Source organism: Scyliorhinus torazame, chromosome 30 (assembly GCF_047496885.1).
Source record: "Scyliorhinus torazame isolate Kashiwa2021f chromosome 30, sScyTor2.1, whole genome shotgun sequence".
Lineage (NCBI taxonomy): Eukaryota > Metazoa > Chordata > Chondrichthyes > Carcharhiniformes > Scyliorhinidae > Scyliorhinus > Scyliorhinus torazame.
The window spans coordinates 1,899,461-1,925,987 of record NC_092736.1 but is presented as its reverse complement, the minus strand read 5'-3'; the positions used below and the strand labels follow the sequence as shown (position 1 = coordinate 1,925,987).

Genomic DNA, 26,527 nt, shown 5'->3' with positions numbered 1-26,527 from the left:
TCTTGTCTCTTGTGTACAGGACACATCTGGACAATTTTCCACATTGCTGGGTAGATGCCAGTATTGTAGCTGTACTGGAACAGCTTGGCTAGGGGTGCGGCAAGTTCTGGAGCACATGTCTTCAGTACTATTGCCGGGATATTGTCAGGGTCCAGAGCCTTCGCAGTATCCAGGGCCTTCAGCCATTAATTGATACCAAGCGGAGTGAATTGTATTGGTTGAAGACTGACAACTGTGATGCTGGGACCTCCGGAGGAGACCGAGACGGATCATCCACTCGGCACTTCTGGCTGAAGATTGTTGCGAATACCTCAGCCTTGTCTTTTGCACAGATGTGCTGAACTCCTCCATCATTGAGGATGGGAATATTTGTGGAACCTCCTCCTCCAGTGAGTTGTTTAATTGTCCACCACCATTCACAGCTGGATGTGGCAGGACTGCAGAGCTTAGATCTTTTGCGTTGGTTGTGGAATCGCTTCGCTCTGTCTGTTACTTGCTGCTTATGCTGTTTGACACACAAAGTAGTCCTGTGTTGTAGCTTCACCAGTTTGACACCTCATTTTGGGTCTGCCTGATGTTGCTCCTGACATGCTCTCCTGTACTCTTCATTGAACCAGGGTTGATCCCCTGGCTTTGTGGTAATGGGGGAGTGGGGGATATCCCGGGCCATGAGGTTGCAGATTGGGGTTGAATACAATTCTGCTGCTGCTGATGGCCCACAGCACCTCTTGGATGCCCAGTCTTTAGCTGCTAGATCTATTTGAAGACTATCCCATTTAGCACTCTGGAAGTGCCACACAACACGATGGAGGGGATCCTCAATGCGAATTCGGGACTTTGTCTCCACAAGGACTGTGCGGTGGTCGTTTCCACCGATACTGTCATGGGCAGATTGGTGAGGATGAGGTCAAATATGTTTTTACATCTTGTTGGTTCCCTCACCACCTGCTGCAGTACCAGTCTAGCAGCTATGTCCTTTTGGACCCGGCCAGCTCGCTCTTTGGTGGTACGACAGTCCCCCACCCAGAGCATATTCTGGGCCCTTGCCACCCAAGTGGTGTTCAACACGGAGGAGTACTGATTCATCAGTTGATGGTGGCAGTAATCAGCAGGAGGTTTCCTTGTGCAAGTAGCTTCACCAGATCAATACCTGGTGTCACCATGAGACTTCATGGGGCCCAGAATCGATGTTGAGGACTCCCAGGGTAACTCCCGCCCGACTGTGCGCCACGTCTGCTGGGTCTGTCCTGCCGGTGAGACAGAACATACCCAGGGATGGTGATAGCGGTGTCTTGGACTTTACCTGTAAGGTATGATTCTGTGAGTATGACTAGGTCAGGCTGTTGCTTAACTAGTCTGAGACGGCTCACAATCCCCAGATGTTAGTAAGGAGAAGTTTACAGGATCGGCAGGGCTGGGTTTGCTATTGTCCTTTCCAGTGCCTCGTTAGATGCCGGGTGGTCCGTCCGGTTTCATTCTTATTTTGTGCTTTTGTAGCAGTTGAATACAACTGAGTGTCTCGCTTGGCCATTTCAGAGGGTAGAGGGCATTTAAGAGTCAACCACCTTGCTGGGTCTGGGGTCACATGTAGGCCAGACCAGGTAAGGACGACAGATTTCCTTCCCTAAAGGACATTAGTGAATCAATGGATTTTTACGACAATCAACAATGATTTCATGATCATCATTAGACTTTTAATTGCAGGTATTTTATTGAGTTTAAATTCCATCACTTGCGAGGGTGGAATTCGAACCTGGGTCCCCAGATCATAGAACTGTACAGCACAGAACAGGCCCTTCGGCCCTCGATGTTGTGCCGAGCCTTGTCTGAAACCAAGATCAAGCTATCCCACTCCCTGTCATTCTGGTGTGCTCCATGTGCCTATCCAATAACCGCTTGAAAGTTCCTAGACTCCACTATCACAGCAGGCAGTCCATTCCACACCCTAAACACTCTTGAGTAATGAACCTACCTCGGACATCCCTCATATATCTCCCACCCTGAACCTTATAGTTATGCCCCCTTGTAACAGCTGCATCAACCCGAGGAAATAGTCTCTGAACGTCCATTCTATCTATCCCCCTCATTATCTTATAAACCTCTATTAGGTCGCCTCTCATCCTCCTCCGCTTCAAAGAGAAAGGCCCTAGCTCCCTCAACCTTTCCTCATAAGGCCTATCCTCCAAACCAGGCAGCATTACCCTGGGTCTCTGGAATACCAGCGACAATACCATTACGCCACCGCCTCGCCCGGATACCACTACGCCACCGCCTTGACCGGATACCACTACGCCACCGCCTCGCCCGGATACCACTACGCCACCGCCTCGCCCGGATACCACTACGCCACCGCCTCGCCCAGATACCACTACGCCACCGCCTCGCCCAGATACCACTACGCCACCGCCTCGCCCGGATACCACTACGCAAGCCTCGCCCGGATACCACTACGCCACCGCCTCGCCCAGATACCACTACGCCACCGCCTCGCCCGGATACCACTACGCCACCGCCTCGCCCAGATACCACTACGCCACCGCCTCGCCCAGATACCACTACGCCACCGCCTCGCCCGGATACCACTACGCCACCGCCTCGCCCGGATACCACTACGCCACCGCCTCGCCCGGATACCACTATGCCACCACCTCGCCCGGATACCACTACGCCACCGCCTCGCCCAGATACCACTACGCCACCGCCTCGCCCGGATACCACTACGCCACCGCCTCGCCCGGATACCACTACGCCACCGCCTCGCCCGGATACCACTACGCCACCGCCTCGCCCAAATACCACTACGCCACCGCCTCGCCCAGATACCACTATGCCACCGCCTCGCCCGGATACCACTACGCCACCACCTCGCCCAGATACCACTACGCCACCGCCTCGCCCGGATACCACTACGCCACCGCCTCGCCCAGATACCACTACGCCACCGCCTCACCCAGACTTGAACACAATTTAAGTTGACTCTGCAGGGAAGCAGTGGGAGAATGGAGTTGTTGGCGGTGACGACCTTCTGATGTGATGGGAAATTGAGCCTCTCTGTGGTATGGACATTAAAATCCCCTCTTTGGAGAATAGAAGAGTGTCCTTCATGTGAGTGGCAATTCCTTACTGGCAAGAGGAACCGGTTAGGAGGCCATCAGTGTTTGAGACCTAGATGTGCCCATTTATCCAAGTTTGCATTGTCCAAGTACTCCACTGTTATTTATTTTGAGCAGTTTCTGAGGTTGTGTGCAGTATAAATAGTTATTGGGCTGTTAAATGGGAAATTACCCCCAGAGCATTGAGTTAATCTGGGATGCAGATCTTAATGACCACAGTTAAGGAGTGTCACATGCAAACTAGCAGACAGTCTCGCTGACGGCCAGAAATCATCTTTCACAGATGGAATTATAGATTTGTTAATTTATTTTTGTGTGGGGATTGTTGTGTTGGTGGAGATGCAAAGTTTAGGGAGAACTCCATGCAATTTTTGTACAATTACTGTCAATGTTACAAGGAGTAAAATTTTGCTGACATTGCAGAGTGATGTGAAGAGCACTTTTTTTATTTGTTATTCAATAGCAGCTTTGATCCACACAATACTGAGATTAATGTATTTTGCTGCGTGTTTAACAAACTATACTGCTCGCATTGTTCCTCGTTCATGCTTGTTACTTCCTACTCCATCTTAAATTTACTTTGCATGCCTGTCCCCTTGTTTCTCTAATTTGTGTAGTTCCTGAAAATAGTTTACTCCTATCCCAGGGAATCTGGCATTTGCAGAAGGGGCTTGGTGTACAGCAGCTGCTTTTACGGTAACTGACACTAATTTCAATGCTCCAACAGCCCAGAACTCTTCATGGACTCGGCAGAAATCAAAAACACGAGTCCCAAGTATTACATTTGAATTTGTGGAAGAGGAAATAGTTTTGAACACTTTAGAAGTTTGAATAACCGGGTGTTTGTTTCAAAGAGGACATGATAACTCAGGTGATGTTTAGGAGTAATACCAAGAGTTGTTGTATAATCTACCCGGATCCTCGGGGGGGGGGGGGGGGGGGGGGGGGGTGCCACTGTATTAATAGAGGTGAGAGCGGATCAGTAGTGAATTGCTGGTACTCTGTACGTATTGTTGTGAATAAAGTTACTTTCTGTTTGACTCTAAACTCGTGCTGGATTCTTCTTGGCCCTGACAAGAAGTTGTTTCCTTGGAGTTGCCAGATATGAGATTACTGATTACAGAATAAATGCTGAAATAAATGATCATTTGGAATGAGGCTGCCCAGTATGACTTTGTAAAGGAGTTAGGAACAGGAATTAAATCCATTTCGGTTATACAGGGTCTATGATCAGGGGGGAAATCAGTATATGTGCACGAGGAAGAAAGGAATGGAAGATTGTGCTTATCGAATAGCAGGAAGCTGATGTGGAATCTAAATGCTGACCTGGACTTGGATTGAATAATGCAATTCTGTGCTGGAAACTTGACGTAATGCAAAAAGTTTTAATTGAGGAGTGTTTGTCTACTGAGTCAGTATGGGTGGAAGTCAGAAACGAGAAGGAAGCAGTCACTTTATCAGGAGTTTTCTATAGAGCCCTCCAAGCAGAAAGATGGAGGAACAGATTGGGCGGTAGATCTTGGAAAGGTGCGGAAATAACAGAGTTGTTGTCATGGGTGACTTCAACTTCCCTAATATTGACTGGAACCTCCTTACTGCAAATGGTTTGGATGGAGCAGATTTTGTCAGGTGTGTCCAGGAAGGATTCCTGACTCAATATATAGATAGGCCGACTAGGGGGAGGCCATATTGGATTTGGTGCTCAGCAACCAACCAGGCCAGGTGTCAGATATCTCGGTTGGCGAGCATTTCGGTGACAGTGACCATAACTCCTTGGCCTTTACCATAGTCATGGAGGGATAGGAACAGACGGTATGGGAAGGTATTTAATCGGGGGAGGGGAAATTATACTGCTATTAGACAGGAGCTGAGGAGCATAAATTGGGAACAGATGTTCTCAGGGAAATGCACAACGGTAATGTGGGGGTTGTTTAAGGAGCACTTGCTGCGTAGTTTTGGCCCACTGAGACGAGGAAGAAATGTTAAGGTGAAGGAGCCTTGGATGACAAGAGAAGTGGAGCTTCTCGTCAAGAGGACATAAGAACTATGAGCAGGAGTAGGCCATCTGGCCCCTCGAGCCTGCTCCACCATTCAATGAGATCATGGCTGATCTTTTGTGGACACAGCTCCACTTTCCAGCCCGAACACCATAACCCTTAATCCCATTATTCTTCAAAAAACTATCTATCTTTATCTTAAAAACATTTAATGAAGTTGCCTCTACTGCTTCACTGGGCAAGGAATTCCATAGATTCACAACCCTTTGGGTGAAGAAGTTCCTCCTAAACTCAGTCCTAAATCTACTTCCCCTTATTTTGAGGCTATGTCCCCTAGTTCTGCTTTCACCCGCCAGTGGAAACAACCTGCCCGCATCTATCCTATCTATTCCCTTCATAATTTTATACGTTTCTATAAGATCCCCCCTCATCCTTCTAAATTCCAACGAGTACAGTCCCAGTCTACTCAACCTCTCCTCGTAATCCAACCCCTTCAGCTCTGGGATTAACCTGGTGAATCTCCTCTGCACACCCTCCAGTGCCAGTACGTCCTTTCTCAAGTAAGGAGACCAAAACTGAACACAATACTCCAGGTGTGGCCTCACTAATACCTTTTACAATTGCAGCAGAACCTCCATCCCTCTAGCAATGAAGGACAAAATTCCATTTGCCTTCTTAATCACCTGTTGCACCTGAAAACCAACTTTTTGCAACTCATGCACTAGCACACCCAGGTCTCTCTGCACAGCATCAGGACGAAGGAAGCTTGCGTACGGTTGAGGAAGCAAGGATCTGGCACGGCTCTAGGGGGTTACAAGGTAGCCAGGAAGGAACTCAAAAATGGACTGAGGAGAGCTGGAAGGGGGCATGAAAAAGCCCTGGCGGGAAGGATTAGGGAAAACCTCAAGGCGTTCTACACTTATGTGAGAAATAAGAGGATGATCAGAGTGAGAGTAGGGCCGATCAAGGATAGTGGAGGGAACATGTGCCTAGAGTCTGAGGAGGTTGGGGAGGCCCCAAATGAATATAGTCAGCATGGCTTTGTGAGGGGCAGGTCATACCTCACAAGCCTCATTGAATTCTTTAATAATAATCTTTATTGAGACAAGTAGACTTACATTTACACTGCAAAGTGAGGTTACTGTGAAAAGCCCCTAGTCGCCACATTTCAGTGCCTGTTCGGGTACACAGAGGGAGAATTCCAAATGCCTAAACCCAACAGCACGTCTTTTGGGACTTGTGGGAGGAAACCGGAGCACCCGGAGGAAACCCACGCAGACACGGGGAGAACGTGCAGACTCCGCACAGGCAGTGACCCAAGCCGGGAATCGAACTGTGGACACTGGTTCTGTGAAGCCATAGTGCTACCCACTATGCTACTGTGCTGCCGTGCTTTGAGGATGTGACGAGACACATTGATGAAGGTCGGGCAGTGGATGTGGTGTATATGGATTTCAGTAAGGCATTTGGTAAGGTTCCCCATGGTGAGCTCATTCAGAAAGTCAGGGGGCATGGGATACAGGGAATTTGGCTGTCTGGATACAGAACTGGCTGGCCGAAAGAAGACAGCGAGTGGTAGTGGATGGAAAGTATTCCGCTGGAGGTCGGTGACCAGTGGTGTCCCGCCGGGATCTGTTCCGGGACCACTGCTCTTTGTGATTTTTATAAATGACTTGGATGAGGAAGTGGAAGAGTGGGTTACTAAGTTTGCCGATGACACGAAGGTTGGTGGAGTTGTAGATAGTGTCGAGGGCTGTTGCAGGTTACAACAGGACATTGACAGGGTGCAGAGCTGGGCTGAGAAGTGGCAGATGGAGTTCAACCTTGATAAATGTGAAGTGATTCATTGTGGAAGGTCGAATTTGAATGCTGAATACAGGGTTAAAGGAAGGAATATTGGAAGTGTGGAGGAACAGAGGGATCTTGGGGTCCACGTACATATATCCCTCAAAGTTGCCACCCAGGTTGGTAGGGTTGTTAAGGCGTATGTTGTGTTGGCTTTCATTAACAGGGGGATTGAGTTTAAGAGCCGCGAGGTTTTGCTGCAGCTTTATAAAAACTCTGTTGAGATCACACTTGGAATATTGTGTCCATAAGACCATAAGACATAGGAGCAGAATTAGGCCACTCGGCCCATCGAGTCTGCTCCGCCATTCAATCATGGCTGATATTTTCTCATCCCCAATCCCCCGCCTTCTCCCCATAACCCCTGATCCCCTCATTATAGGAAGGATGTGGATACTTTGGAGAGGGTGCAGAGGAGATTTACCAGGATGCTGCCTGGACTGGAGGGCATGTCTTATGAAGAAAGTTGAGGGAGCTAGGGCTTTTCTCACTGGAGCGAAGAAGGCAGAGAGGTGACTTGATAGAGGTGTACAAGGTGATGAGAGGCATGGATAGAGTGGATAGCCAGAGACTTTTCCCCAGGGTGGAAATGGCTGTCACGAGGGGACATAATTTTAAGGTGATTGGAGGAAGGTATAGGGGAGATGTCAGAGGTAGGTTCTTTACACAGAGTGGTGGGTGTGTGGAATCACTGCCAGCAGAGGTGGTGGAGTCAGAGTCATTAGGGACATTTAAGCGACTCTTGGACAGGCACATGGACAGCAGTAAACGGAAGGGCCTATACTGTTCTATGTTCCATGTAATTCTGGGATGTGAGCATTACTATTACCTATCCCTTCTTGCCTTTGAGAAGATGGCCATAAATTGCTGCAATCCTTCTGGTGTCGGTATATCCACAGTGTTAGCAATGGAGTCACAGGCTTTTCATCCAGCGACATTGAAGAAACAACGATTCTAGTTTCAAGTCAGGATCTCTCAGGTGGTGATGGTGTTCGTGTGTGCCTGTTATCCCTGTCCTTCTAGGCAATGGAGATCATGGGTTTGGAATTCCCCATAGAATAGAATCCCTGCAGTGCAGAAGGAGGTCATTCGGCCCATCGTGTGTGCACCGACCCTCTGAAAGAGCACTCTATCTAAACCCACTGCCCCGCCCTATCCCTATAACCCTTTAACCCAACCTACACATCTCTGGACACTAATTCTATGTAAGAACAAAAGAAAAGTCAATAATAGCTGAAGTATGTTCATCTCTTTGAAGCTTTTCTCCCTGCCTAGTGCTGCAGGGTTGCTTTCCTGTGATTGTGGGTGAGTTTAATAACTTGTTCTTTCATCCCTGAACCACTCCATCAGTGGCAATCTTGGGGCGGTGGTGCCACTCCGCCGAGCAGCCACCCGTTGTACTTCAGGCAGAGGATTGTTGTTCTGTGACAGAATATTTGAGTGGTCGGGCCACAGCTAACTCTGTCCTGCAGCACTGACGGGATGATGAGCTTCACAGAGATCAATGACCTCTTTGTCATTTTTGAATTCTGAGCACCATCACCAGGTTTGTGACACAGAAACAAACCTTTCCACCCAACTGGACTAAGTGAGTGTTTATGCTCCACACTTTCAGCATAACATAGAACATACAGTGCAGAAAGAGGCCATTCGGACCATCGAGTCTGCACTGACCCACTTAAGCCCTCACTTCCACCCTATCCCCGTAACCCAATAACCCCTTCTAACCTTTTTGGTCACTAAGGGCAATTTATCATGGCCAATCCACCTAACCTGCACATCTTTGGATTGTGGGAGGAAACCGGAGCACCCGGAGGAAACCCACGCACACACGAGGCGAACGTGCAGACTCTGCACAGACCGTGAACCAAGCCGGGAATCGAACCTGGGACCCTGGAGCTGTGAAGCCACAGTGCTAACCACTTGTGCTACCGTGCTGCCTATTTCTTTAAGGGATATAATTCTTGTTCCTATTTGTTTTACGAAGTGAGGTTGGGCAGGTGTGATTGATCCGAGAGGTCAGTATACAAGCTGCCAATCATTTCATTTCCGTATGTTCTATTTGCACAAGATTCATGTTGATGTCAACCATGGGGAAGTGAGTTTGTCCTGATGTATGTTGTTGATTTTCGGATCTGGTGATAAACCTGCAGCTGGGTTTGTTTTTGGAGACTGGGGTCTTTTTTAAAATGTATTCTTTCATGTGGGTGCCACTAGCTAGGGCAGCATATATGGCCCATCCCTAATTGCTCATGTTTTAGAGATGGTGAATCACGACCCCTTTTAATTTGTACATTATTTAGGCTGAAGGTGGGACCTCTTTTGTAAAGCAGCAATTTCAGTAATGACAAACCTAATAACGCAAATTACACCTAGCTGGAGGTTTTAGTTTGCTATTGGCCTCACTTTATAACCAGACAGTCATAGAACGGAACACCTGTGTCCTCATTACATAAAAATACACGGGGTAGAAGATTTTTTTTATGTTCGATGTATGTGAGCATCTCTGGCGAGGCCAGCATTTGTTGCCCATTCTGAATTGCCCTTTGAGAGCAGTTAAGAGTCAGCCACATTGCTGCGTGTCTGGAATCACAGGTAGGCCAGACCAGGTAAGGACGGCAGATTTCCTTCCCTAAAGGACATTAGTGAACCAGATGGGTTTTTACAACAATCAATAGTGGTCTGGTCGCTAATACTGAGAACTGCTTTCCATTCCTGATTTTTAAAATTAATTGAACTTGAATGAATTAATTTGACCAGCTGTGGTGGTGGGATTTAAACACATGTCCCCAGAGCATTAACCTGGGCCTCTGAATTACTTGTCCAGTAAACATTGCCTCTAGACCACATCTCCCCTGTTCATCAGAGTATTGGATGGGGCAGCATGGTTGGTGGCCCAGTAGTTAGCAGTGCTGCCTTGCGGCGCCGAGGACCCGGGTTCGATCCCGGCCCCGGGTCACTGTCCGTGTGACCATAGAACACACAGTGCACAAGGAGGCCATTCGGCCCATCGAGTCTGCACCTACCCACTTAAGCCCTCACTTTCACCCTATCCCCGTAACCCAATAACCCCTCCTAACTTTTATTTTTGGACACTTAAGGGCAATTCAGCAAGGCCAATCCACCTCGCCTGCACGTCTTTGGACTGTGGGAGGAAACCCACGCAGACACTGGGAGAACGTGGAGACTCCGCACAGACAGTGACCCAGCGGGGTATCGAACCTGGGACCCTGGCGGTGTGAAGCAACAGTGCTAGCCACTTGTGCTACAGTGCTGCCCACTTTTATGGAGTTTGCACATTCTCCCCGGGTCTGCGTGGGTCTCACTCCCACAACCCAAAGATGTGCAGGATCGGTGGATTGGCCATGCTATATTGCCCCTTAATTGGGGGGGACAAAATTTGGGTACTCTAAATTTAAAAAAAAAAAGTTTTGTTAGATACCAACATGACAAGTTCGATACAAGTGAAGAAACCATTTGAAAATAAACCCTACAAATCCTATTCACATCAGCTAACTGCATATTATGTATCACACTCCGCAATATAGTTCAGTTGTGTATTATCAGTCATTAGACTGCAAAGAACATTGTGCAGTCAGACAATATAAAATAACCCCCTAGCCCCAAAGCACCATTGCAGGGTGTATTTGTTGTTGAGTTGCTTTTTCCTCTTTCCCTGAACGTTGTCGGTCTAATGAAGTATCTTCCAACAAATGTTTGTTTATGTTCTCCAGGCGTTTGATCACAGATTCCAAAGTCAAGTTGAAGTACCAGCATTTAATAACAAACAGTTTTGTAGAGGTAAGTCCATCCCTCTGGAGAACAAATACTGAGTCAATGTGCAAAATAGGTAGAAGTAGAAATGAAACTGTTGTAAAGGCTCGCATTTCATACTTTGGCTGCTAAACTGGTGGCAAAACTTTAATTTGAATTTAATTAATATATTTAATTTGGTTTTAAATTGCAAAATGACAGTAACTGGATCTTTGCCGTACTGGGTGGAGCTGGTTGTTAGGTGTGCGTGTCGGAATTCGGGCAACTGGGTAATCAGATAATGAAGCCTGACTGGCAATTGTCCTTTTTTGTTTTGTGTCGCCTTCACATCAGCATGCGTAGTTTTTGTTTTACTGAATGCGACACCAACAGTTGTGCTTTTCCATCACAGTGCAATCGACTGTTAAAATGGTGCCCTGCCCCTGACTGTCACCATGTTATTAAAGTCCAGTACCCTGATGCAAAACCAGTTCGTTGTAAATGTGGGCGGCAGTTCTGGTAAGTAGCACACCAGATTTCTACCTCGCAGCTGTTCTGCCTTTGAGTGTCTGAATTGAAGTCTGAGTCACACAAATATTAAGAGAGTTTTTTTTAAATTTGCAGCTTCAACTGTGCTGAGAATTGGCATGATCCTGTTAAATGCAAGGTGAGAAATGGACTCCTGAATGTAGGAGCAGGTTAGGTCATTTAGCCTGCTCCACCCTTCAATTTGATCATAGCTGATTATCTCCCCCAGCGTCACTTTCCAGCGGTTTCCCCATATCCCTTGATGTCAGTGTCCTGAAATCGTATTGATTCCTGTCTTGAATGTGCTCAACGATTCAGCAGAACCCAGGGAGCAATTCACAATGTGGGCTAGGTGATGCAGGGAGAGGAACAAAGACTGGTCTGTGGAAGTGTAATGAATGCCTCAAACATCGTGTGCACCGAATGCCAATATTTTGCGGTCTCCATATAAGCCCAAATATTTCCAAAATGATCTGTAATTATTGTGTATGTAGATAGACTGCCTCAGTTGCCGTCAACAATTTCAGAAATTGCTTATAATGTTTCTTCTTCTTCTTCTTTGTAGTGGTTGAAGAAGTGGATTAAAAAGTGTGATGACGACAGTGAAACCTCTAATTGGATAGCAGCAAACACTAAGGTAGACCAACGCCCTCCAGGGACTTTAAGCAGCACCATGTCCGATTGGATGACTGCTGCACCAGAACATTGGTGCAGAATTAGAGAGAAGCCCCGTCTTGTTACTTGCTATTGTGTTCGCCCATCAGAGATTGTCATTGTCACAGAGCGCGCATTTTGGATGCATTTTCTTCAGTATTTATCTTTAGGGTGAAGTTAACGCGACAAAATATTCCAAAATTGTGAATAATAAATGTATCTTTTTGTGTACAGCTAAGGACGAAAAGTGCACTAGTCTCCATCTCGGTGTTCTTTCTGCCTGGGCACCTGTGCAATTCTCTTTCACCTGGTCCAAAGACCATTGTTCATGTGTGAAATTGGTTAGTTGCTGTAGCTATGTTTGGAAGGAGGCAGTCGAGAGAGACCCAAGCCCTTCACGTCCATCGCCCACATTCCTGTGATTTCCTCCAGGAGGGGCAACACTCCACAGGGTAAAGACCAGAAATCTTTGTCGATTAAACAGCAATAGAAACACATCTTTCCATGGCCCCAACAGTTTGCTTTTGGGTGTTCACCTGCCTGCAAATGAGAGACTCTTGGAAAAATGATAGGAGCAAAGTTTAATAGAAAAAAAACTGGATAAAAGCAAATTACTGCGGATGTTGGAATCTGAAACCAAAGAGAAAATGCTGGAAAATCTCAGCAGGTCTGGCAACAACTGTCGGGAGAGAAAAGAGCTAACGTTGCGAGTCCAGATGACCCTTTGTCAAAGGTTAATAGAATATGCGAGAGTTTATGGGTGCTCTATTCGGACTGTTCTCCAGTACCCCCTACTTTGTGATATAACAACTTGATAGTAAAGCAACAACATAAACTTGTTTTAATAGCAAATTATTTTCATTTCCACAGCATTACACGAGCAGTAGTTTGATGTGTTTTAATTTGCTGTAGTTGGGAGTGAGCGGTATTGTTGCAGTTCACTTATGATCGCTTCAAGTAAACCAGCTTTCCACATCAGCAATAACATTAACCCTAATGCCCAATCTGTTATCCTATCCTTCATTCTGCTTTACTGCAACCATCCATCCAACATAAGTTTTGAAATGTTTTCTGCTTCAGTCTGTAACACTTTGTATAGCGTTCCAGTCAGTCGCTAAACTTTATTCAGAAAAGGCGCTTTGCTTGCCCGCTGCCCATAATCTTTTACATTTAATCTTATGCGTGCCTCCTTATTCTGGAACTGTCAGTCACTGGAAACTGTCTGTTTCTACTTCTGTTCTATCCCCATCACTTCATAATGTTGAACACCTTTATCAAATTACTCCTTAATTTCCTCTTTTAAAAAAAAAAAGAGAAAACCGTTTCAATTGTTTGAATCTGCCTTCGTATTTCCTCGTGAGGCAGCGTGCTCGTGGATCTGTGCTGTTTGCTCCCTGTAGTTTGCATTCTAAAACTACCCATACTGTCCCTTGTTAACAGAACCCAAACCGATTGGTGAAGCAGAAATCAAGGCGCAGACCCTTCCTTTCTTGATGAAGGTTATTGACTTTGTTCAGTTTAACAGCTTCATTCCCACACACCCAGGGCGCGATTCTCTGCTCCCGCGCCGATTGGGAGAATCACCTGGGTCGCCAAATTTTCCCGCGACGCCGGTCCAACGCCCTCTCTCGATTCTCCCAAGCGGCGAGAACGGCCCCGTCGAGTTCCGCGCGGAGACACCCAAAATGGCGATTCTCCATCACCCCTGATATTCTCAGGCCTTGATGGGCCGAGCGGCCAGCCCAAAACGGGGTGTTCCCCCTGGCGCCGTCCATACCTGGCCGCTGCCGGCGGGAACAGCGCGGGAACGCTGGGGGGTGGCCTGCGGGGGGGGGGGGGGGGGGGGGGGGGGGGGAGGATCCTGCACCGGATGTATGCGGTGCCGCCTTTACGCGGCGCCAAGGCCTGGCGCGCGTAAATGACGCGGCGCCGCTCCTAGCCCATTATCGGGCCCTGAATCGGTTGGGATAGGGGCCGTTTCGCTCCATCGTGAACCTCGATGGCGTTCACGACGGTGCGAACACTCTGCCTCCATTTCGGAGAATCCCGCCCCCAGTGTCTCAATACGTCAGCAATATTTATATAGGCTCCAAGTACTAATTAAACAATGCCATTTGCCAGTGCGTCTTAACATACCATTAACATGACTTCCGGTTGCGGCTATGCAGAGCTAAGTCGCAGCTTCGGCAACTCCCGCTTGGAACGGACTTTTGGGCTCTTTTCAGGGCCCCCACCGGTATTTTTTAGACATTTGCTGGTGTGGAAAGAAGATTGCAACATTCCCCCGACAGTGTATGGCTTGGACCAGGAGCGGGGCGACTAAAAAAAGTGGTGGTGGACCCGAAGAAAGTGCGAGGGAAGAAGAGCAAGATGGCGGCGGGCGGGGACCAGGCAGCGTGGATGCAGTGGGCGCAGAAGCAGCAGGAGACTATCCAGCGCTGCTTCAGGGAGATCAAAGCGGACCTGCTGGAGCCGATGAAGGCTTCTATCGACAAGCCCCCTGATCCGGCTGATAACCTGGAATGTAAGGGGACTGAACGGGCCAGTCAAGCGGGCCCGGGTGTTCGTGCACCTGAAGGCGGATGTGGTCATGCTCCAGGAAACACACCTGAAGGTGGCAGACCAGGTAAGATTGAGGAAGGGGTGGGTAGGTCAGGTGTTTCATTCGGGGCTGGATGCCAATAATCGGGGAGTGGCGATCTTGGCGGGAAAGAGGGTGTTGTTCAAGGGTCGAGCATTGTGACAGACAATGGCGGCAGGTACGTAATGGTAAGTGGTAAGCTTCAAGGGGGAGAGTGGTGCTGGTCAATGTATATGCCCCGAACTGGGACGATGCGGGTTTTATGCGGCGCATGTTGGGTCGGATCCCGGACTTGGAAGTGGGGGGTCCTGATAGTGGGGGGGGGAGACTTTAACACGGGTTGGATCCGGCACTGGATCGCTCCAGGTCTAGGACCGGTAGGAAGCCGGCGGCGGCTAAAGTGCTGAGGGGGTTTATGTACCAGATGGGAGGGGTGGACCCTTGGAGATTTGCAAGGCCGGGGGCTAGGGAATTTTCATTCTTCTCGCATGTTCATAAGGCTTATTCCCTGATCGACTTTTTTATTATGAGTAGGACGCTGATAGCGAGAGTAGAGGATACCGAGTACTCGGCAATAGCCATTTCGGATCACGCCTCGCATTGGGTAGACCGAGAGCTGGGGGAGGAGAGGTACCTGCGCCCGTTGTGGCGCTTGGAGGTGGGGCTGTTGACGGACGAGAAGGTGAGTGAGCGGGTCCGAGGAAGCATGGAGAGATACCTGGAGGCCAATGATAACGGGGAGGTCCGAGTGGGGATGGTATGGGAGGCGCTGAAGGCGGCGGTTAGGGGAGAGCTGATCTCCATTAGGGCCCACAAGGAGAGGAGAGAGCAGAGTGAGAGGGAGAGGCTGGTGGGGTAGATGGTGAGGGTAGACAGGAGGTATGCGGAGGTGCCTGAGGAGGGACTGTTGAGGAAGAGGCGTAGCCTCCAGGCCGAATTCGACCTGTTGACCACCAGGAAGGCGGAGGTGCAGTGGAGGAAGGCCCAGGGGGCGATTTATGAGTATGGGGAAAAGGCAAGTCGGATGCTGGCGCACCAGCTTCGAAGCGGGACGCAGCTAGGGAGATCGGGGGAGTTAAGGATAGGGGAGGGAGTGTGGTGCGGAGTGGGGTTGGCATCAATGGGGTCTTCAGGGACTTTTATGAGGAACTGTATCCATCCGAGTCCCCACTGGAGGAGGGAGGGATGGGCCGCTTTCTGGACCAGTTGAGGTTTCCGAAGGTGGAGGAGGGACTGGTGGCGGGATTGGGGGCCCCGATTGGGCTGGAGGTGCTGGCCAACGGGATAGGGAGCATACAGGGAAGGCACCGGGGGCCGGACGGTTTCCCGGTCGAATTCTACAAGAAATATGTGGACCTGTTGGGCCCGTTGCTAGTTAGGACCTTCAATGAGGCAAGGGAGTGGGGGGTGGGAGGCTTTGCCCCCGACGATGTCCCGGGCACTGATCTCCTTGATCCTGAAGCGGGACAAGGATCCCAGCAGTGTGGGTCTTACAGGCCGATTTCGTTGTTAAACGTAGATGCCAAGGTGCTGGCGAAGGTCTTAGCCACGAGAATTGAGGATTGTGTGCCGCAGGTGATCCACGAAGACCAGACGGAGTTCGTGAAGGGGAGGCAGTTGAACGCGAATGTGCGGAGGCTCCTGAACGTTATTATGATGCCGGAGGGGGAGGCGGAGATAGTGGTGGCGATGGATGCTCAGAAGGCCTTCGATAGGATAGAGTGGGGGTACTTGTGGGAGGTGCTGAAGAGGTTCGGGTTTGGGGAGGGGTTTGTCAGGTGGGTTTGGCTGTTGTATGAGGTCCCGATGGTGAGTGTGACCACGAACAAGAGGAGGTCTGAGTACTTTTGGTTGCTTCGAGGGACGAGGAAGGGGTGTCTCCTGTCCCCCCTGCTCTTCGCACTGGCAATTGAACCCCTGGCTATGGCACTGGGGGAGTCGAGGAACTGGACGGGGTTGGTGCGGGGTGGGGAGGAGCATAGGGTGTCGCTCTATGCGGACGACTTGCTGCTATATGTGGCGGACCCGGTGGGGGGAATGCCAGAGGTAATGAGGATCCTTAGGGAATTCGGGGACTTTTCGGGGTACAAGCTCAATATGGGGAAGAGCGAGCTGTTCGTGGTTCACCCAGGGGACCAGGAGAGGGGGATTGGCGAGCTCCCACTAAAAAGGGCGAAGAGGAGCTTCAGGAATTTGGTGGTCCAGGTGGCCAGGAGCTGGGGGGCCCTGCATAGACTTAATTTCACGAGGCTGGTGGAGCAAATGGAGGAGGAGTTCAAGAAGTGGGACGCGTTGCTGCTGTCCCTGGCGGGTAGGATGCAGTCAGTTAAGATGACGGTGCTCCCAAGGTTTTTGTTCCTGTTCCAGTGCATCCCCATTTTTATCCCGAAGGCCTTTAGAAATGAAAAAATGAAATGAAATGAAAATCGCTTTTTGTCACAAGTAGGCTTCAAATGAAGTTACTGTGAAAAGCCCCTAGTCGCCACATTCCGGCGCCTGTCCGGGGAGGCTGTTACGGGAATCGAACCGTGCTGCTGGTCTTCCTTGGTCTGCTGTCAAAGCCAGATTTAGCCCTGTCAACAGGTGCATAACGGGGTTTGTGTGGGTGCGAGGGACTCCCAAGGGTAAGAAGGGTGTTCCTGGAGCGGAGTAGGGATGGGAGGGGGGGAGGGGGGGGGCTGGCACTGCCCAACCTCTGTGGGTACTACTGGGCCGCCAATGTGGCGATGGTGCGCAAGTGGGTGATGGAGGGGGAGGGGGCTGCATGGAAGAGGCTGGAGACGGCGTCTTGTGAGGGTACGAGTCTGGAGGCGCTGGCAACGGCGCCGCTGCCGCTCCCTCCAATGAGATATACCACGAGCCCGGTAGTGGCGGCTACCCTCAATATCTGGGGGCAGTGGAGGCGGCACATGGGGGAAGTTGGGGCCTCAGTGTGGACCCCAAAACGAGGGAACCACCGGTTTGTCCCAGGGAGAATAGATGGAGGGGTTTTGGGGTGGCACAGGGCAGGGATAAGAAGGTTGGGGGACCTGTTTGTGGATGGGAAGTTCGCGGGCCTGGGTGAGCTGGAGGAGAAGTATGGGCTCCCCCCGGGGAACACCTTTAGATATTTACAGGTAAGGCCGTTTGCCAGGCGGCAAGTGGTGGAATTCCCCCGGCTTCTGCCACGCACAGTACAGGACAGGGTGCTCTCGGGGGGGGCGGGTGGATCTCGGAAACTTACCAGGTGATGCAGGAGGAGGAGGCCTCGGTGGTGGAGTTTAAAGGTAAGTGGGAGGAGGTGTTGGGAGGGGAGATCGAAGAGGGGTCGTGGCTAGATGCCCTTGGGAGGGTGAACTCTTCCTCTTCGTGCGCGAGGCTCAGCCTCATACGGTTTAAGGTGCTGCACAGGGCACACATGACCGGGACAAGGATGAGCCGGTTCTTTGGGGGTGAGGACAGGTGTGTTAGGTGCTCAGGGAGCCCAGCAAATCACACCCATATGTTCTGGGCATGCCCAGCGCTGGAGGAATTTTGGAAGGGCGTAGCGAGGACGGCGTCGAGGGTGGTAGGATCCAGGGTCAAACCGGGCTGGGGGCTCGCAATATTTGGGGTTGCAGGGGAGCCGGGAGTGCAGGAGGCGAAAGAGGCCGGTATTCTGACCTTTGTGTCCCTGGTAGCCCGGCGAAGGATTCTTCAGTGGAAAGATGCGAGGCCCCCAAGCGTGGAATCCTGGATCAACGATATGGCGGGGTTCATTAAATTGGAGAGGGTGAAATCCGCCTTAAGTGGATCGGTACAATGGTTCTTGAGGCGGTGGCAACCGTTCTTGGACTTCCTGGCAGAACGGTAGACAATGGTCAGCAACCCCCGTGGGGGGGGGGGGGGGGGGGGGGGGGGAGTGTTCTATTTTATGTTTGTTTACACTGGGGCATCTGAGGGGGTGTATATATTTGCTATGTTTGCTTTGTGTTAATTCGGGGTGTTAATTTATTATTTATGTATAGGGGGAGGGGGGCACGGGGGTTGTTTTATTTTGTTATGTATTTAATTCTATTGGGTTCCTTTTTCATTCTGTTGTTGATATTTTGTGAAAACCTCAATAAAAATTATTTTTAAAAAAACATATCATTAACATTCTAATCGTATTCTTTCTGAATTTTTATGTAGCTTAGTATATTTTAACATTTTCATTCTGCATCTCTTGCTTAAAACAAGCAATATTCCATCAACTTTCTTTATGATTTAGGGCCGGCACGGTGGCGTAGTGGTTAGCACTACTGCCTCACGGCGTCGACAACCCGGGCTCGATCCCAGCCCAGGGTCACTGTCTATATGGAGTTTACACATTCTCCCTGTGTCTCCATGGGTCTCACCCCCATAACCCAAAGAGATGTACAGGGTAGGTGAAATGGCCACGCTAAATTGTGCCTTAATTGGGGGAAAAAAAGAATTTATAACAAAAAAACCTTTCTTTCTGATTTATCCACTTGAGATGCTGCATTTAATGTCTTGTAAACCTGAACTCCCAGATCGTTCTTCTTTCAAATGCTCGTGTTTCACCATTTACTATTTCAAAGTTCTAATCAAAGCGTACCACCTCACATGTATTGACAATGCATTCTATTTACCACATTTTCCCCCACTCCCAAGTTATCATTATCCCCTTGCAGCCTCTCTTGAACTTCAGAATCACTTAGCCCTGTTTTCATTATTGTCTGGAAATTCTAGCCCCATATTCAAATCATTGATGTACATTGTAAATAGGCAGAATCCCATGGCAAGCTCCTGTAGGATGCCCACTCTGAGCAACACCTTAACTCAGTCTGCTTCCTCCTAATGACTTCTTTAATCCAATTTGCTAGCGTCCCTCCAGTTCCATGTCCTTTAATCTCCAATACCCTCCTGCATGATATCTTTGTAAAACCTTTATGAAAGTCCATGTAGACCACATCTATTGCAGTTCCCAAAAAGAACTGAACCACAGTTCCTTGTATTTTTTTCTGGTTTTATGTCATTACTGTGGCTATTAGTGCAGGCAGTGTCCTCTGCACATGCTGTTGGTTCCGACTCCAGTGTCTCTAGTAACGTGTTGTAAAATAGAACAAAGAACAAAAGAACAAAGAAAAGTACAGCACAGGAACAGGCCCTTCAGCCCTCCAAGCCCGTGCCGACCATGCTGCCCGACTATACTACAATCTTCTACACTTCCTGGGTCTGTATCCCTCTATTCCCATCCTATTCATGTATTTGTCAAGATGCCCCTTAAATGTCACTATCGTCCCTGCTTCCACCACCACCTCCGGCAGCGGGTTCCAGGCACCCACTACCCTCTGTTTTAAAAAAAAAAAAAAAAAAAAAACTTGCCTCGTACATCTACTCTAAACCTTGCCCCTCACACCTTAAACCTATGCCCTCTAGTAATTGACCCTTCTACCCCGGCGAAAAGCCTCTGACTATCCACTCTGTCAATGCCCCTCATAATTTTGTAGACCTCTATCAGGTCGCCCCTCAACCTCCGTCGTTCCAGTGAGAATAAACCGAGTTTATTCAACCACTCCTCATAGCTAATGCCCTCCATACCAGGCAACATCCTGGTAAATCTCTTCTGCACCCTCTAAAGCCTCCACATCCTTCTGGTAGTGTGGCGACCAGAATTGAACACTATACTCCAAGTGTGACCTAACTAAGGTTCTATACAGCTGCAACATGACTTGCCAATTCTTATACTCAATGCCCCGGCCAATGAAGGCAAGCATGCCGTATGCCTCCTTGACTACCTTCTCCACCTGTGTTGCCCCTTTCAGTGAATTGTACACCTAGATCTCTCTGACTTTCAATACTCTTGAGGGTTCTACCATTCACTGTATATTCCCTACCTGCATTAGACCTTCCAAAATGCATTACCTCACATTTGTCCGGATTAAACTCCATCTGCCATCTCTCCGCCCAAGTCTCCAAACAATCTAAATCCTGCTGTATCCTCTGAGTCCTCATCGCTATCCGCAATTCCTCCAACCTTTGTGTCGTCTGCAAACTTACTAATCAGACCAGTTACATTTTCCTCCAAATCATATATACTACGAACAGCAAAGGTCCCAGCACTGATCCCTGCGGAACACCACTAGTCACAGCCCTCCAATTAGAAAAGCACCCTTCCATTGCTACTCTCTGCCTTCTATGACCTAGCCAGTTGTGTATCCACCTTGCCAGCTCTCCCCTGATCCCGTGTGACTTCACCTTTTGTACTAGTCTACCATGAGGGACCTTGTCAAAGGACTTACTGAAGTCCATATAGACAACATCCACTGCCCTACCTGCATCAATCATCTTTGTGACTGCTTCAAAAAGCTATCAAGTTAGTGAGACACGACCTCCCCTTCACAAAACCATGCTGCCTCTCACTAATATGTCCATTTGCTTCCAAATGGGAGTAGATCCTGTCTCGAAGAATTCTCTCCAGTAATTTCCCTACCACTGAAGTAAGGCTCACCGGCCTGTAGTTCCCTGGATTATCCTTGCTACCCTTCTTAAACAGAGGAACAACATTGGCTATTCTCCAGTCCTCCGGGACATTACCTGAAGACAGTGAGGATCCAAAGATTTCTGTCAAAGCCTCAGCAATTTCCTCTCTAGCCTCCTTTAGTATTCTGGGGTAGGTCCCATCAGGCCCTGGGGACTTATCGACCGTAATATTTTTCAAGACGCCCAACACCTCGTCTTTTTGCATCTCAATGTGACCCAGGCTATCTACATACGCGTCTCCAGACTCAACATCTACCAATTCCTTCTCTTTGGTGAATACTCGTCTCACCTCACTGGGGGAGATTTGAGGGATATCGGTCAACCGCAAGCTATCTCAAACCAAACCAAATACACTGACAGTGATGTTCTAGAATAGACCTTTCTGCCCCAACAAGTTCAGTTTGCTAATGAACCATAGACTACAGCGGGCTCTTAAAGTAAAATATTGCCTGGAACATATCTTGAGTGCATCTAATCGCTGTGCACTGGCCTTAACCCTAGGATTGATTTCTCGATACGGTTTGCTATTTCATTGGGCTTGGTAGATAGTTGATTAGAACTCAAGTGTGGGCATCTGTTACTTATAGGTAGTTGGATCTTTTCATTTACCATGCCTCTGCTGTTTCAACAGGAATGCCCGAAATGCCATGTGACCATTGAGAAGGATGGTGGATGTAACCACATGGTTTGTCGCAATCAGAATTGTAAAGCAGAATTCTGTTGGGTATGCCTTGGTCCCTGGGAGCCACATGGATCTGCCTGGTTAGTTTTCCATTCTCGTACAAGGAAGAGGTTCAGTATTATTCAATATTTGAATTATTTTGGGCAGCGGGTTACATCAATTCAAACTCAGTGACCTGAGTCTGAATCCAGGCAAGCTACTTGACTGCCGTAAAACAGGTGCTGTGTACTGGTTTCAGTGCATGAACATGGTTTCAGGTCAGATTGTAATCTACTGAGATGGCATTCCTACCCCAAATAGTGGAAGAGGGACAGGTTGAAAGCTATAAGCTATGAAGAACTCAGACTAATTTGGCAATGTGCAGTAGGAGAATGAACAGAGGTCTGTGCAATCAATATGGGGAAGAAATTAATCAATGAGTTCAAGTAGTCAGCAGGTAGGTTTTGTACCATTTCAATTTCTCCTGGCGTTTCATAGGAGAAAGTTCGGAACTGGCAAAGAAAGCAAAGGGACAACATCTGAAGTTAATATTTAATGCACGTTCTGTTATTTTTTCTGGGATTATACAAAACCCTGGTTGGACCTTCCTTGGAGTCACTGTGAACAGGACTTAGGAAGGATATTTTGGCTTTGGAGGGAGTGCAACATAGGCTTACAAAAATGATACCTGGACTACAGAGATTACGAGGAGAGATTACACAGATTAGGCCCGTTTTCGCCCGAATTTAAAAGGTTCAGGGGTGATCCGACCGAAGTATTCAAGATATTAACAGGGGAAGACAAGGTAGATAAAGATAAACTATTTCCACTGGTTGGAGATTCTAAAACGAGGAAGCAGAGTCTAAAAATGAGGGCCAGACCGTTCAGGAGAGATGTTAGGAAGAACGTCTTCACTCAAAGGGTGGTAGAGGTTTGGAATTCTCTCCCTCATCAGCAGTTGAAGGTGGAACAGTTCATTTTAAATGTGAGACATACGAGGCTGGATTCTCTGAAAATGAGACTATGTCCCCATGCCGGCGTAAAAACAGTGGAGTTTTACTCCTGAAATTCCTGCAAAAAAGTTAAACGAATTCAAAGCCCCGCAGGGGGCTAGCAGGGACCGGGAGTGAATCTCGCAGCTTTTGCTGCAGGTACGGGCCCCTGCACTTCCAGGTCAGAGGCCGGCATGCGCACGGGGCGACCTCCAGCGGCTGCGTCGTGCTCCATGGCAGACACTGACCGCAGAGCCAGACCGAAGAAAGAGACCCCCCTTTCGGCGTTGGGCGCAGAGAATCCAGCCCATGGATTTTTGTTAAGCAAAGATATTGAGGGGTATGGGTCAAAGGCAGGTCTATGGAGTTATGTCACAGGTCAGCCATGATCTCATTGAAAGGCGGGACAGGCTCGAGGGGCTGAGTGGCCTACTCCTGTTCCTATTAAAGCTGAAATGAAATTAAGTTTTCCTCTCTCTGCTTTTAGGTATAACTGCAATCGTTACAATGAAGATGACGCAAAGGCCGCGAGGGATGCCCAGGAGGTAAAAGGAGCATTGTGGGGGGAGGGGGGCAAGTCTACTGAACGCTAAGCTGTGTAGTTCGGGCCGTTTCTTGTTGAATCTCAGTCTTTCTAACTTTGAGTTGTATTTAAGGCAGTCTTCAAGATCCTTCTGAATAATATTAGAGTAGATAGCTCCAGTTGAGGGACTAGCACTGTCATGATGGCCTGATTACCCTTGTGTGCTGTCAATTCCTTAATTCCTGAAAAGTGATGACGAAGACGATACCCAAGGTTTTGGCGTGTATTTGAGCGCTTGTAGCACTTCTGAAGTTTGCCGAGGAGGTCAGTGTGATGCAGTGAGGGAGATGTCAGCAGATCAGTGGGACCCTGTGAATTGCATGCTTAATTACTGTTGTGGAGATCTGTGCCTGTTGCCTGTTGAGGATTTCTCACTGTCGTTTTAGTGTTGCACTAGCAACTGTGCAAACTGCTTTACAACCAATGGATTGCTATTGGATGTGTAGTTAGTGTTGTCACTGCAGCCAATAAACGTGTAACCATGTGTCACAAGTAGCTGATTACCACTTGGATTGTGTAAGTTGTGGGAGGAATGTTGGCCAGGACATCGAAGGCTCTCAACTCTGCATAAACTGCCAGATCAATTTTTCTGTCCACTCGATGAGGCAAACGTTTCTGCTGGCACCTCTGGCTATTTACCACTCAGGTTAATTTTAAAAAAATGTAAACCTGGGGAAATGGTCGTCACTGGAAAGAACAGCGTTTATTGCCTACCCTTGACATCGAGACGGTTATAGTGGATCCTTTTAAACCCACCACTTCAGTATGTTTTGGATTTGAACCCACGAATTTCTGACTCAGGTGACAGTATTAGCAGCTGAACCAAACTACAGTTTTATTTTATTTAATACAAATGAATAAAGCACTTAATTCTCCAAGAGATCTTGCTTCAGACTCATTCATTTTAATACTAAGAAAGTTATAGGATCTGTATTTGTTAGCGTGCACATCATCAACATGAACATGTGACAATACGTTAAATATTTTTAACAGACCGTCTACAATCAGACACTGGATTCATTTCAGCACAGCCATTTGGGAGTTTCTGATTTCCTTGTGACTGTTAGCTGAAATTCCTGATGTTTTAATGAAGGTGGCCTAATGCTTTGCTGCAGCACCAAGACACCCCTTCCAAACCAAATCCACGGAAAGAAATACCCGTGACAATGCCAAATCAATGACTTCTCAAGAAGGAGTAAGAGTGACTACTCTTCACATGTCTACTCTAGGATATGGATGAGAGTAAAACCATTGTCACAGTTTTGGATGGTGCCAGATGGGATCATAAATTTACCTTGCTGATCACTTTGCCATTGATTGTTGCTGCAACAATAAAACTTTACTATTGAAAACCAAACTACAATCAATAGAAAGTTATGGTAAACACAGAATTCCAAACGAGTTTGCTTGAAAGGCTGACCTTGCTGCACACTGGAGATGATTGGAAATTCTAGGCAAATCTAGCTAAATAACTGAGCGTCATTGTGTATCGTGCATCGTTCTCAACCATTCTTATCCAAACCATACTGCTGATCAAGCTTGATCCTCCCTGTGTTTTGTATGTTAAACTGGAGACATTTGCACTGACAGTGCAGGCTCTTTGACTACCGTTAGCCTGTTTGAAATGGTGAAATTGCTGCTGTTTTGTAATCTTCTGACACCATTCTCAGCTTCTTCCTTTTTGTATTTGTTTGACAGCGTTCTCGAGCGGCGCTCCAGCGGTACCTGTTCTACTGCAACCGTTACATGAACCACATGCAGAGCCTGAGGTTTGAGCACAAGCTCTACGCTCAGGTCAAGCAAAAGATGGAGGAAATGCAGCAACACAACATGTCTTGGATTGAGGTGCAGTTCCTGAAGAAAGCTGTGGATGTGCTCTGCCAGTGCCGCGCCACGTTAATGTACACTTACGTCTTTGCTTTTTACCTCCGAAAGAACAACCAGTCCATTATCTTCGAGGTAGGCCCTCTTGCCACTGAAAGAAACACATTGTTGTCTTTGAATATGTGAGACAATTTTATTTGTCTATGCAAAAGAGTACTGACTAATCGTTACTCTGAAAATCTTTTGTTGCCTTGAAACTACTACTTTTTCCAGTGTCAAATTGGCCATTTTAAAATTCAAGATGTGTGATACATAACTGTGCATGCAGGATGACCTGACCTACGCAAGTGATTCTTACAGGTAGCAACAAATAGAAACTATAGTAAAATATAATCAAACAGACCCTTTGTTAGAGCTCAGTTCTTTCATTCATATTTGTTTCCGAATCTATTGGGAACGAAGATTCCGATGGGTGCCTACCCGTCTCCAAGCAGATTTGCATCAGCTTATTACACAACTACTCGCTCGACCATCACTTTGCACGCAACTTGTGCACCAACTCTCGTCTGTTCTTTTATCTTTGCCATCGTTGACTCCAGTCAAAGTTTTATGCTGCTGCCCTGTGACAGGAAAATGGCTTCCATTTGTGGTCACAAGTTTAATTTCAGGCATGTCTGAGGTTTTGTATTTCCTGTAGCCTCTCGCTGAAAATTGTTATCTGTACCATGGCTCAACGTCAGTACGTTGAGCGAATCTCATGTAAATCTTTTACTGATTACTTCCTTACTATAAAATTTAATTAAATCCTTACAGTGCAGAAGGAGGCCATTCGGCCATTCGAGTGTGCGCTGACCCTCCGGCCCACTCCCCCACCCTATCCCCGTAACCCCATCTATCATTTGGACACTAAGGGCAATTGATCGTGGCCAATCCACCCAACCTGCACATCTTTGGACTGTGGGAGGAAACCGGAGCACCCGGAGGAAACCCACGGGGCGAACATGCAAACTCCACACAGACAGTCACCTGAGGTTGGAATTGAACCCGGGTCCCTGTCGCTGTGAGACAGCAGTGCTAACCACCGTGCCGCCCTAGCCTGAGAATATTACAACCACTTCAGAATCTCCTCTTAAAATGATAGTCCTTTTGGTGCTGTCACAAACTAAGCAGCATCCCGACAGACTGCAAATGTAAAGTTTAGGCCAAATGTGTCCCTGCTTCCCACGCAACAAATTTGTTGATGCAGAAATAAACTGTTCTTAACCCTTCTGAGGCAGCTCGATTATTTTGTGCCGAATGAGTACAGACGTACCGATTGCACATTTGCGTACCAAGATCAAAACCACTAATGTCTCCGAGTACGTTGGACAGCAGCAGTTTGCATCTATATAGCACCGTTACAATAGTGAAACATCCCACCATGCTTCACAGGGACAGTATAAATCAATGCTGACCCACCCAAGGAAATAATATGATAGGTGACCAAAATCTT

General features: G+C 48.1%; 1 protein-coding gene across 2 annotated transcripts in view; it reads left to right on the top strand.

The window, feature by feature from the left end:
- The window catches only part of LOC140404310 (E3 ubiquitin-protein ligase ARIH1), a 96,215-nt gene that overhangs the window by 59,128 nt on the left and 10,560 nt on the right, over window positions 1-26,527 (top strand). For both annotated transcript variants that reach the window (XM_072492673.1, XM_072492674.1), the window contains 7 exons: window positions 10,690-10,756; window positions 11,121-11,227; window positions 11,333-11,375; window positions 11,802-11,873; window positions 21,607-21,737; window positions 23,116-23,173; window positions 24,910-25,170. In XM_072492673.1, the coding sequence (XP_072348774.1) occupies window positions 10,690-10,756; window positions 11,121-11,227; window positions 11,333-11,375; window positions 11,802-11,873; window positions 21,607-21,737; window positions 23,116-23,173; window positions 24,910-25,170 (739 nt within the window). The remainder of the gene's footprint in view (window positions 1-10,689; window positions 10,757-11,120; window positions 11,228-11,332; window positions 11,376-11,801; window positions 11,874-21,606; window positions 21,738-23,115; window positions 23,174-24,909; window positions 25,171-26,527) is intronic.